At 41.0% G+C, this 13,251-nt stretch overlaps 1 protein-coding gene across 1 annotated transcript in view; it reads left to right on the top strand.

Moving 5' to 3' along the window:
* Nucleotides 1-222: 222 nt before the first annotated feature.
* b4galt5 (UDP-Gal:betaGlcNAc beta 1,4- galactosyltransferase, polypeptide 5) overlaps nucleotides 223-13,251 on the top strand; it is a 28,703-nt gene continuing 15,674 nt past the window's right edge. The window contains exon 1 of the mRNA XM_046396605.1: nucleotides 223-792. Within this exon, the coding sequence (XP_046252561.1) occupies nucleotides 687-792 (106 nt within the window). The 5' untranslated portion in view covers nucleotides 223-686. The remainder of the gene's footprint in view (nucleotides 793-13,251) is intronic.

Below are 13,251 nucleotides of genomic sequence, written 5' to 3'. Positions count from 1 at the left end.
GAAGAGCAGGCAGTAATTAGATGATGCTTTAATTAGTCAATAATTAGACCCCGTATAATTTGAATCTTTTAATCTCAATAGCTACAGTTTATGTCCATGCCACGTGCCATAACGCTGAAACGACGTCACGCGATGTTTCTCAAGAGTCAAGTGGTTATATTTCTACGAATTTTTTAGTCGCCAGGTTACGTTGCTCAACGTTTTGAGCGCTTGCTTGTTTGTTATGTACTGTTAACGCCCACTGTAGGTATTGCTCATTTTCCAGAGGGGCTGCCTCATTCATAGGGCTGGCAGGCAGTGAGGAGCGGCCAAACACCAATAGCGACGTAGTGTGTGAGCTAAATGATGATCTCTCACTGAAAATACCACGCCAGGTTAAACTGCGCTATCATCGTCGGCCGATTCGACATCTGACACACACTGATCCCTGCTAAAGCTGAACCCATCCTCACAGGAATGGAATTTGAATTTCATGATTAGGAAATCTTCAGGGAACTGCCGCGGAAATAGACGGACTTCCTAGTCACCTGGCCCCTGACGGCTGCCGCAGACCCCGGCCAACCCTTCTCGTTTGATCCAGTCTGTCCGCGGACCGCTGCTTCTGGCATCTGGACACATCGGATCTGATCTGTCGTCGTTGTATATACGTAAAACGTGCCTGTGTGTGTGCTTTTGCTGGCTGTATAATGCCGACACATTTGCGGTTCCGGAGAAGGTCATTCCTTGGACTTTTATTCCTTTTTTCACTGTCCACCTCCGCATTGTATTTCATCTACTCCGCCCCCGGAATCGGTAAGTGAAGCCGATAATATTTTAAATAGTCATACCCTACGTTAGGATGAAGTGAGGTTTTTTTTTTTTATATGGACTGTTTGGTCATATGTGACAGCTTGCCGTTGTGGGTGTAGGCAACGGAAGGGGCCATGCGCCTCTGCTGAGCCTCATATCTCTCCTAATCGATGGTGAGACTCAGCTGGATGCTGGAACTCAATCCTATAATATCCATGTACCTGACCATGGTAATAACAGTGTTACTAATGAGCATCATGGCTACTGTAATCATGCTAATGTTAGTAGGGCTAACAGCTATGATTATAAAGCTGACAGTGACAGGCGCCTCAGGGAAATTATGACATTTTGGCTTTAATTTAGGGTTCTTTGTTGCCATGATCCATAGAGAAGTCAAAGTTGACCCATGTGTGGTTCATGATTCTCACCCTGTCTGGCGGTGAGTTTTTTTGGGTTTTTTTTTTTCTTGGCGGATCAAAGGTCAGGTTATAAATCATGGATTAGAAGGCCTAAATAACATTTATGATTTCTGAGCATGGAGATCACAAAAATAGTTCCTGACATCATTAGCTTCCTGTAAGTCACATGCAGTGGTGAGATATCGCATGTCCTGAATCTCTGCTATCATTAATCCATCTATGTGGCTCATCGTCCTCTCCCTCATCCTTTTTTCGTTCTGTCACTCTTTGCTTCTGTCATTGAATATGTGTGTGTGGACTCCTGTGTCACATCAGTCTACTTCATTATCTGTGGTCTCGCCCATCCCCTCGCCTTAGATACGTAGGGTAAAGCATGCATGCCAGTTTTGGTCATTATCACCCTGTCCCAAACATCAGAACTTATCTTAATGCAATACTGTAAAAAAACGAAACTTCTGTATGTTTTCTGTGCTGAGAGAAAAACAAATAAGTCAAACAGTGAACAGATTACAAAGATAGGTTTGTATTTTTCTGAGCCAAGAGGAAAGTTAAAGAGGGAATATCTAAGGAAACGTGCAGTTAGGAAGTTGGCTAGTGGGACCTTTTCCTGTTCACCGTTTGTTGGACATCCTGCTGTACTTGCTGAACAGGCATCACTGACATAGTGAGGCTTTACTTGAAACATTGTTAGACAGTATCCGCTCCATTTAACACGATTCACATCATCAGGTATGATCTATTTGAGTCCATTTACAACCAAAGACCAATGCCAAAAACATTAGAGTTTTTACAATTACAATCAATAGCTAAAGGCCTTTTACCGCCACAATCATAGCCTGTCATTGTTGGAGTGGGGAGTGACTGAGTGAAACAGTGTTCATGTCATACAAGTGTAGCCTTTCTAAAACATCAAAGAGAGAGCTGGTCCTTCTTACTCATCAAAATGGATATTGATCCATTCACGCTTTTTACCTACTGTGGACAACTTAATCAATAATTGGATCAATTCTCATATGGAGGACACATTACTGACAGGAATAGCCTGTGTAAGTCCCAATAACAGAGAGTAATGATTCCTCTAAATGTGAAACGAATAAACAAATAAATCAAGCAGGACAAAAATAATCCTTCATTCATTTACTCACTACTTTTCCAGCTTGAGTATTGATGGTGTCTGGTAACTAACTGTATGTATGTCCTCCTGGGTGTTGACTGTTAACTGGGGGTTTGTTCAGAAACAGCACAAGGACCAGCAGCTCCAGTCCATTAATTATATATGGTAACCAGGAGCTAGGCAGCTTATGCCGCTGTTACTAAAAGCTACAGTTTAGTCTTTTACACTTGGAGTGCCTGGTTGAGCTCTTGGAGCAGGCCCGAACAGGAAAATCATTTGGGGATTGGGGAGATGGTGCTTAAAAGGAGTTCCAGTTTTGAGTAAATCATGCCATCAGCTGGCATGATTTACTCACTGGTAGTGATATTGATGCACAGTCATTAGCTGAGGCTTTAGATGCTGTGCTCAGGGATGCACCGGTGAGCCACAGCTCGTCAGAATGAGATTAACAGCTGCAAATGTGGCCAGTTAACAAAAAACATTTGAAACCACAACAAAGCATTAGCATTTGATTTAACCGTCCCCGACAGAATACATGATTTTAGGTGTAGAGTCTTTTCGTGGACCTCTCGGTATTGCAGCCTTTTTAATCCTATTAAACAATAACAATACTTTCATGATACCGTGAAGTTAGAGACACAGGTCCAACATCAGATCTACAACATGCTGTATTCTGTTGCGGATGTTTTACGGTATTGAGTGCTGTGATGGCGCAGGGACTTTGCTTGTGAGCTACTGTTTTTCATGTTCATCTAACTACTGGAGCCTTGCTGGGACATCTTCCACATGGTCATAGCCTGAGCTAATGTCTATACATCTTATTTCCAGTAAGCAACTTTAACCATCATGCTGTGTGTCTGAATATGTGCGCTCTTCCTTTGAGAGAGACGTGAAGACAGAGTTGGCAGAGTAGGTTTCAGAGATGGCAGCCCATATCATCTCACTATACTAGAGCTGTGTTCTCCATAAGTGAGAGTGTATGTAAGCTTTTCATATTGCCATTATTATCATATAATGTGAGTTTATTGAGTGAACAACAAAACCCTCTGGCATCTCCTGTAGCATTAGATAAGGCATTTTCTGGCCACGAATGTGTTCAATAAATCATTGTAGGATGGCAGCCACACTTTGAAGGTGAATAGATTTGCTTGAAGGGATCATATGGGGGGGGGGGGGGGGGGGGGGGGGCAGTGCAAAGAATTAGCTGAATAATTGAGAATTAAAAGAAGAAACAGAAATATGAAAAAGGGCATGAGGAGGAGGATGAGCAGAGGAAAATATAAAGGGGAGGATGAAAGAGCTCATTTCCTTCTGCTGGTTTGCACATCGGGGAACCCATCAGAACACCTGAGCAGGGCTTCCTATGATACCCAGGTGGCCTCAGTGCAGAATGTCCCAGTTTCACGGCTTAGTCCATTTCTCTATCTCACTCCTCCTGCCTGCCTCTGTCTCTCTCTCAGTTTCTCTGTCTCCATGTACTCATATACATTGACACCCCAGCTTCTGTGTTGCCCTGGAGCTTGGCTGCTGACTGATGCAGGCTGGGAATGCAGGGCACAGCTGGGCCTGATTGCAGCAGTTTATTTAATTAAAACATGAGAGGATCCCACCGGAGCGAGAGCTAGGGAAGACACAGGCTCTATTTATAGGTTTGAACACAGATGGGCTCACCTCCACATCCTGGGAGAGCAAGGAAGACAGGTGCTTCCCTTTGTCTTTAGAGACCAGGCTCGTCCTCCTATCTGTACGGCTGTGTGTTTGTGTGTGGGTGTAAGGCTTGCGTATCTGTCTGCAATACTGTCTCTTAGTGTGGACTGGATTTATTTCTAGGTGTGGCCTGCTGAGAGCCAATACTGAGTCTCGATGGTGACTTTCAGGTTGCTTCATAGTGTGAAGCAATGCAGGCACATTGTTGGAGAGGAATGTATAGACCTGCCAGGGTTTTCAAGTTGCTTTAAAGTATCATTCATGTTTTGTCAAACAATGCGGCGGTGAGGAAACACATAGACAGAAGTTACCACCTTAACTGAACATGTAAAAACTAAACATTTACTAACAGCCTGGAGTGTTTAGGTGCTTAGTGATTACATGTTTGACTTTGAAGCAACCATACGGTACCTTTATGGCTTCTCTTCAGTTTCTGTTGACATCTGCACATGCCTCATCAACCTGACATCCTTTTCCCGCAACTGTTGAGGGTGCAGAGTGCCAGTAAGAACACATCTCGGAGGAAAAGGGAAATGCACTTCCTGCAACAATTTTGGATTTATCACGTCTTCAAGTTCATCTGCATTATCAGCATGTATTGTACTGAGAATAACTAATCATAAACATATTCTCTGCTGCACAGTGCATTTTTGTCTGGCCCTTATTTTCAGGCTTTGGAGAATATGCCTGCCATTGTGTGAGCTGATAAGCCCAGCGCGACTTCTATCAGTAAAATAGCAGGTGCAGAGAGCATGTTATCAAACTAACTAGCTCAAACTAATGTCGATAAATATAATACTGCAATCACATTTATTATTAACTTCAACAATCAGTAAGATATGTTATCTAAGTAAATCACAAGCTATCAAAGAAACCCATGCTGAACATCTTTTACTACCAGCATCAACCATCAGACTGAAGTGTCCCTACTCAGCTTTTACAGCTTGCTCTCACAATTGTCTGCTCCACAGTATACATCTTATGCTCAATACACTGAAATATATAATACTAGTATTCTATCATTGTTTTACTCCTAGATGAAATTTTTGCGTGGAAAAGTAATTGCAGTACATTATCAACACTAGCACCAGTATATATATTTGCTTAAGATATTGAGGTAGAGGTTTATCTTTCCTGTAAGGAGGACATTTTAGCTTTGACCTTGTTCTGTAGTCTGGCACTTAAGCCTTTTGACAGTTTATGGCTTGTTGACATTTAAATTACGTCTCATGTGTTAATGGAATTGCGTGTATGTCTAACTGACTGTATATTTTGGTACACACTCAGTCCTTGAGGAGGACTGTAAAACTCTTTAAAATGTGGTATATTAAGATTTTGCCGTTTGATGGTTTTTGTTTATTTATGCATTGTTACGTTGGTATTGTAGCTGAATCTGTTGTACAGTAAAACTGTCAGTCATAGGCAAATGTGATTATACAATCATGTCACAAGTTATCCTGTAATTATACAGTTTGATAATTTAATGCTCTCTCTCTTCTCCCCAAGCTTTAGGAATTCATTTGTGAAGACTAGCAGAAGAACCATGTTTTTGATTTGTGCTTGCCTTGTGTCCTGTCATCACTTTCATGGCTGAGATATCATAGGCCACTTCTATGCTATCACTCTGTGCACTCTCAGCGCTAATGGCGCTGTGCTTTTCCCCCGCCCCTCGCTGCTACTGGGCATGCTGGTCTTTCCACAGAGAAAACTGTTTTCCCAGAGCAGTTTTTACGTTAAAGTCTCTGGTCACACCCACCAAACAGCTTTTGAGCATGCACATGTATCATCATTCATCCACACATGTGTATTTGTTTGTTTGTACAACCACTTCCTGCAGGACTGACTTTCCGACGTAACAGTGCGTGGCTGCCTTTCCCCAGGAACATTTGAATCCTAATTTGGGTAAAAACTGGCACTTGTAAAGATCAGACAGATTATCGTGGTGCTATGCAGTTTGGCGCTTTGCATTAGAAGGAAATGAAAATGTCCATGTGTTTCCCGCTTCTTAGCTAGGTTATTGTGTTTTTGACAGCACTGTTTAGATGTTAACCTGTTACTCTGTCTGGCTTAGTGTGAATAATAATTAATTAACTTTGCTGAGGTGTAAGAAAGAGTGTTTAACTTCCTGCACATAGAACATTTGTTCTTCATGCCACACAGATTAATTAAATCTGCACTGTTTGATAAACAAATAACACTTGATCTCTATTGTTCACACCACTGGTAGAGCAAAAACCCCTGATCACGAGCTCTAGCTGCAGTTTAACTGCCTCTCCTAAGCCTTGTAAAGTTCGTTTTCTTCAGTCGTTTAGAGGCATAAAAAATTTATAGCATTGTTGGTGGTAACCATAACCCTCAAAGCTGGTAAGATTCGGGCACAAATACTCTGGCTGTGTTAGTAATTGTGTCTGTTTTTGTGGAAAGCAGTGGTGACTGAGTGTATTTGTGTTTATGTGTAGTGTAGTGTAGTGTATGTGTTGTATTTCTAGTGTAGACTTGACTGTACAGGCTGGTGTCAGTGCTGCTTCTGTGCTGATACCTTGCTTGTATTAATGGAGTACAGCTTGTCTGGCACTCTTAGGCACTCTCAAGGCCCACTGTAATGCTACCCCCACTCACCCCACCTCCCGCCTTCCCTCTGCTGTTTAATTGATCCATCCATTTAGTTCAACCCCATCAACCTCTTGAGGCTAATTTCCAGAGGCTACGGATAGCCAGGGTGAAATATTAACTTGGTGCCAAGCTGCCTCAGATAGATTCCATTGTGAATAAACAAGTTTATAGTGATACATTATGCAGCCTCTCTATGTATAAAGGCTGAAAACTTCTTCATCTGCTTGAAAAGTGAACATCTACAGAAAATGGCATGAAATCAGAATAAAAGAAAAACATGGAAAGCTCAGTGCATAACAGTTCAATCAGAGAAATTCCTCCGCTGGAGCACTTGAGGTCTGGTGTTTGACATTTTCACTGCTGTTGCCATGGTTCCCCGAGGGCTTGTTCCCATCCTGTATGGACTCTTTTTTTACTGTCACAGCAACCAGAGAAACATGCCATCCTTGTTCCCATGATGATTGGGGTGACAACAAATTGTCATGGATACAGTTATTAGAGACAGAGCCACAGACAGTCTCCTTGTCTGGGACATCTGAATATACATTCTTCTTAAAGCCTTTCATTGATCGTGTGTCCCTCATCTCACTCACACACACACACACCTACTGTACTGTCCAAATATGGTTTGCTACTATATGCAGGAACAGTGAGCACCATCCACAAAGGGACATGGCTTATGTAACTCTTTTGACTGTGACCCTGTAAAATCTCAAACATTCTTTTCCTGTGACTGACTAAGTCCATACTTCTATTTACACACTTATCAAGCTTATGTAGCACAGCTTTTGTACAGCGTTTTCAAGATTATTCAGTTTTGTGGGTATTCATAATTCTGCCACAGTCAATGGCAGGAAACAGAAGATTGGTCTGCCATGCATGTCATCATATTTTCTGATGATCTACTGAGGATCAATTTTGGACAGATGGTTTGAATCTGTTGCTGCTGAGCCTCTGTGATATTTATTTGGGTATAATGAGCAAACATTAAAAGAGTCTCCTGATCAAAGGGATTAGGCAACAAATTTGCTGTGCGTCACATTATGTAAACTCTTTGGTTTATTTCCTTGAAAGGCAATTAATCAAATTCACAAATAACTCAAAGGCAAACTCTTTGAACTTGTGTGAGGGTAAGTTTCCAGTTACCTAAGAGAGCGGGGTCTATTTTATATCAAGTTTTGTTTTTTTATACACAGTTTAAATACTGTTGAATTATAATTGATTTGGCCTTCCCTTTCAATGACATAGGCACTCTTCATTTGTCGAAGAATGTGTTTCAAATGTTTTCCTCTGTCTGTTTTGGAGAGTCAAACAGTAACACAGGAAATTGCCTTTAAATCTGTTAAATGTTGTAATAATTTGTTGTTTTGTTTTTGTTTTGTTTTTTTTGCTAAAATACTACAATCCAGGCAAATTATTCATTGGACTGTTGAGGCTACTAAAGTGAAAACTCTCAGGAATGTTTCTGAAAAACCTTTCTACGTTTAATCCACTAAACCCTCTCAGTTTAATTAATCGATACTGACACAATGAAAGCCATTCCTTATTGTATTTCACAAGGAAACTAAAAATTGAACAATGCATGACGATATACTCGAAATATGCTTTCCCATCTAGCTTGTTCTGTTATTACTAAATACTGTTCTGTGTATTGTAATTATAACAGCAGCTTTCCTCAGCCAAAAACCTGTTCATGTTGTAGATGAAATTGAAACTGTAATTTAAGTCTGTTAGGCCTGTCTATACACCAACATGGCAACCGGAGGCGATCCTATATACACCAAGTAACATATATTATGCCGTTGTGTGTAAGATGACTCATGTCCAGCTCCTGTAGTCTGGATATTTGACCACAGACAGATGGTGGAGCTGAGTGCAGTAAAGATGAAGGGAGTGGAGGTGTACCTGTGTTAGGGTGGAGAGTTGTGAGTCATTTCAGAGGCAGACTGAAGGTCTCGTGTTGAAGCACTAATCACTTATGTAACCTAATCATCCTGAGGAGAACCCCAGTCTTTGTTGACCTGGTCTGGGCCTCCCTTTGTTATTGAGAGTGTTACCATGGTTACTTTGGTCACGTGTTTGAGGGCAGTCAAACTGTAACTTGTGATAAGCTGGTGCACAGCGCATAATAATTTCATAAAAATTACAAAAATACAAGTAAGTTTGAAGTACTTTATAGATAAGATAAATGTATTAAGGATATGTGTCTTAGTATCACAACAGTACACTATGGGAAATTAAATGGATCTAATTCTTGCTAAATTGATCACCTTGCTACTGTGGCTTAAATATCGTTGTTTTCCAATGTCTCAAAACAATGTAAAAAAGGAAAAAACAAAGGAGGAGGGATTGTGACCCGAAATGGGAATTTCTGACAAACTTTGCAAAACACCTATTTGGTATATAACTACTGAAGAATTTTTTGTCCATACTCTTACATTGGAATCGTATCAGGAAGGGATCTGATTGCAATAACTGATAAAGATAAAATAGGTTGCCTGTGGTAGTTGCATTGCCATTGAAAATATAAACATTTCTGTAAATCTAGGAACAGTTACTGGAAATATCAGGAAATGAGTGTCGGAGGAAATGTAATCTGAATCATAGGAAAACTGTAATGCAGTTCTGATCTGAATCCATATGACATGTATTTTTGCTTCATCATTATATATATATATATATATTTTATTTTTTATTTTGTTTGGGTTGTTAAGATAGACTGTTGTCTCTTCATAATGTTAGAGAAGAGGAAAATAGTCTTAATATTATTAATTAATTATGTATCCTCGCTGTGTGTGTTGCTGTGATGATGAAATACAAACCATGTGCAGGTTAATGGCTTCCCAGACGCACAGCCACAGCACAGTTGTTTATAGTCATATGTAGTCCTGTTATAATCTAACCAATATAACATGTTGCTAAAGTATGCTGGCTTCTGTGCCACTCAAGTTTAGCCAGGATCTACTTTTTGTGCTACGTCTTTTAAGTGACATTCTCTGTGGAGGCATCCCCAGCACAGCCAATGAAGTGGTCACATTAAAACGCCAAGGATGCTCCATAATTTGTTGCACTGTCATTGCCAGTCTGAACTCGATCACGACGCTGCCTCCTAACACACACCTGCCTCATTCTGAGGTATCCAGATAAACAGCTTAGGTTGGCCATGGCAGCACACACAAACAATCAGCACAGAGACTACGTAGGTGCTTCATTAGAAGGCTTCTTTAATAAAACCTCAGGAGGGCAGCTTAGTTGATTAACAAAGCTCAGCGGTGGGCAGTGCTGATCTGCACCGCAGAATAGAATGCAACTCACCAGCTGCTTTTATATTATGATTTGGTGTGCAAATGAAGATGGCAGGTTATGTGGTTAAGGGGCCAGAAGAGACATCATTGATTAGATCTTCAGGTAAAGTTGTAGTTGTAGTCGCAGAAAAATTAGTTTTTAACCGACTTGAGTTCTGATTGGATGTTGTGAACATAAAACCATATCTAATGGATGGTAATAGACTCAATAAAATAGTTTTTTCTTGTTACTGTTTGTCACTGTTTTTACCCAGTGTTCCTCAACTGCACAATATCAGCAACTACATCATATTTGAATCTCACTGCTGTTATCTCTTTTTCCTTGTGTGCACCTCTTCTCTAAAACGTGTTTTTCTACTGAGTATCAACAGAATCAGCATGATTCAGCATGAACGTGACCTGGATTCATGTTAGCAGAAATTAATTGCTTTGTAGCTTAAAACGGAAATTCATTAATCAATTTACTGCCACTTTGACTTGTTTACATAACCCTCGGTACATTAAAGCAACAAATCCAGTCTTTCTCATTAAATATTAACCGTATTAACTGCAGCTACTGTGCCTGCACTTTTTCTGAATATTTTCTTATCAATACATGGGCAAATATTTTTTTACATGCGGTATAATAAAATGCACTGCTAGGACTGGAAACTCTTTTGACCATACTAATCAGCATGTTAGTATACTTTCCCAAGGTGGGCATGTGCACAAAACACAGAGCCCTGTGCAGTTTCTGTACGAAGGGGAATAATAGAAGCATTAAGGTACAGCAGCCATGCAGATCCCTGCAGATAACTACATGCAGAAAGCCACAGGGAAGGGCGTGTTTTTGTTGTTTGTTTTTTTTTCTTGCTCAACTGCATGCTACTGTGGCAGCGTGGTTTTCTGCCTGCTCTGGCCCATTTGTGCAGTCAACAGGAGTGACCTCCAACTGTGAAGAGACCTCATCTTTCTGCTGGGAGGGGAATAGGAAAACACAGTGAGCAGGAGAAAATAGGCAGAGGCAGTATGGTGTATGGGCGGTGGGGGTGGTGGTGCTGGGGTCTCATCAGGTACGTGTGTTTGTGTGCATATGGGTTCCTGTCCGCATACGTCTTCGTTAGAACCTGTACACTGAGCCACTTCAGTAACACAAGAATGTTCTGGACAGCTGCCAAATATAAAAGCAGACGGAAGTTGGCTGGCAGAGAGGACCAGCGGGGTATTGCAGGAATTAATTACTACTCGCCAGTCTGATCTTACCAACACCACAAGTGTCTTACTATAAGTCCGGAATCTGAATATTACAGGGGGAGTTATCTGGTTTCAACAAGATTACACATGCACAAATGTTCATTTAGTAATAAATACACTGTGCTTTGAAAGCAGAGATTGCGAAAAGATGGAATAGGGGTTGGTTAGCATAAAGGTTCTTCAGCAAGAGGAAGACAGAAACAATGTGGTGAGACAGGGGAGGGCTCAAGGAAGAAGGAAGACACTGAAATGAGCCTTGAATTGATTTAATGACTTGCACTTCTCAGTTCTCCCGCGCACTCACCAAAAAAATGCAATCTAACAGGCACAGAGAGTGAAGAGGGAGGGGAAGGCTGGGGAGGGTTATCACCACATGGAGGCCCGCATAGTACAGCAGCCAAGAGAGTCCAGAAAACCACCCCAAACTTAAATCCCCAGCGCTCATCAACAGCATCTCTGTAGGCAAATTGTGTGTGTCTAAAAAGTATGTTGATTATAGCCGCTTAAAGCTCGAAAAATCCTTTTCATTTAGCAACTGTCACAGATGCATTTTGAAGTGGAGGCAGTTCATAGTGTTATCATAGCCTTCTGCTGCTGTTGGCAACCAGACACCACCCAGATAGCACCTCAGTCAAAAAGCTGTTTTTGAGGGGTTGTTTTTTTTTTTTCAAGTGAATTGATATGTACCATCTCATTTCTTTTACACTTTGTGGCCAATGCAGTAACTTCTACTCTCTCCTACTCAACTGACGTAGCCTCCCTCAAATGGTGTACCGCACTACAACAGTGCTCTTTCCGCTTTACTCCGTATTCCCGTCCCCGCCAAAGTCCGTCTTATCCCCTCTCAGACCCTCATACTAAAATAACCCTCATATTTAGAATAGAAAAAAGATGAGAGAATGAGACAGTGTGAAAAGAAAGTGTCTTCTATCATGCTAACACACATACATATACACAAACTGTCTGTCTTTCGCTCTGCATCTCTCACTTTCCCTCCCTCAGATCTGTTTACCAGTATTTGCTTGCGGCAGAATGAAAACAAGGGGTCCTGGCACCATCGTGTCATTTATGTAATTCTCCTCACTGTGTCTGGTCCCTGTGTTTCTCTGCCATGTAGCGGTTCAGCAGACACCGACTCAGGGGCGGTCACACATGCACACATACAGGCGGGCTTACACACTCACACACTCACACACACATACACACTTTGGACAGCAGAGCAGATGGAGGGCCAGGGTGACTAGTGCAAGACCAAAAATGAACTCAAAATAGACCCCATGCTACGCCTGCTGGCATGTGTTAGTGTATACTGTGTCTGGGTGTGATATGTTATTTGAAAGAGTTTTTGTTTTTTTCAGTTGCATGTAGTTTCTCATTACACTTCACATAATTACAACAGATCTCCTAAATGTGTGTTATCAGCTCCACTGCTATTCTTCCATCTTTGGTAGGCAGGAGTAAAAAAAGTACAACACTTCTTTCCGTGACGAGTGTACCGTTACATTTCTCAGCTAACAGTGTGTTTTCTCTCTAATCAATTGACTGGTGTCACTGATTAACCAAGGCAGATAAAAATGGCCTTTATGGTCTAAAAGTTTAAAGGAGGTCACACATGTGAAGGTTTGTTATGGGAAGGTTATTGTATGTGTACTGTAGAGTTGATAGCCATGAAACCCGCTCATTTCTTATTCTTTTTTTTTCTTTCAAACTGTAACTGCTGTCCCCTTAACTAACTATAAACTCTGTTAAGTGTAATGCTGCTGAGAAGTGGCCACCAGTTACAAGCACTGCAGCACTAAGGAGAGTTAATTTTTAAAAGTTTTCCATGTGTTTAAACCCTGTCCTGTTTTTCTGTCCCCTATGAAGGAGTCAGTATTGTCACATGAATATTGTCACAGGTTCATCTGTTCTATTGAAATAGCGATTTTGGTACATGGGATTGTCAAGTTTAATTTATGAACTTTTAATGTAACTTCTTTTTGTTCCCATCAATCATCATCATCTCAAGGTTTTTTTTTTACGTTTTGCAGTACAAAAAAGAAAGTCTTATTTTAAATCACTTCATTTCCTC

Source organism: Scatophagus argus, chromosome 8, assembly GCF_020382885.2.
Source record: "Scatophagus argus isolate fScaArg1 chromosome 8, fScaArg1.pri, whole genome shotgun sequence".
Lineage (NCBI taxonomy): Eukaryota > Metazoa > Chordata > Actinopteri > Scatophagidae > Scatophagus > Scatophagus argus.
Note: the sequence above shows the minus strand (reverse complement) of the source record. Positions and strands in the feature narration are given on the sequence as shown.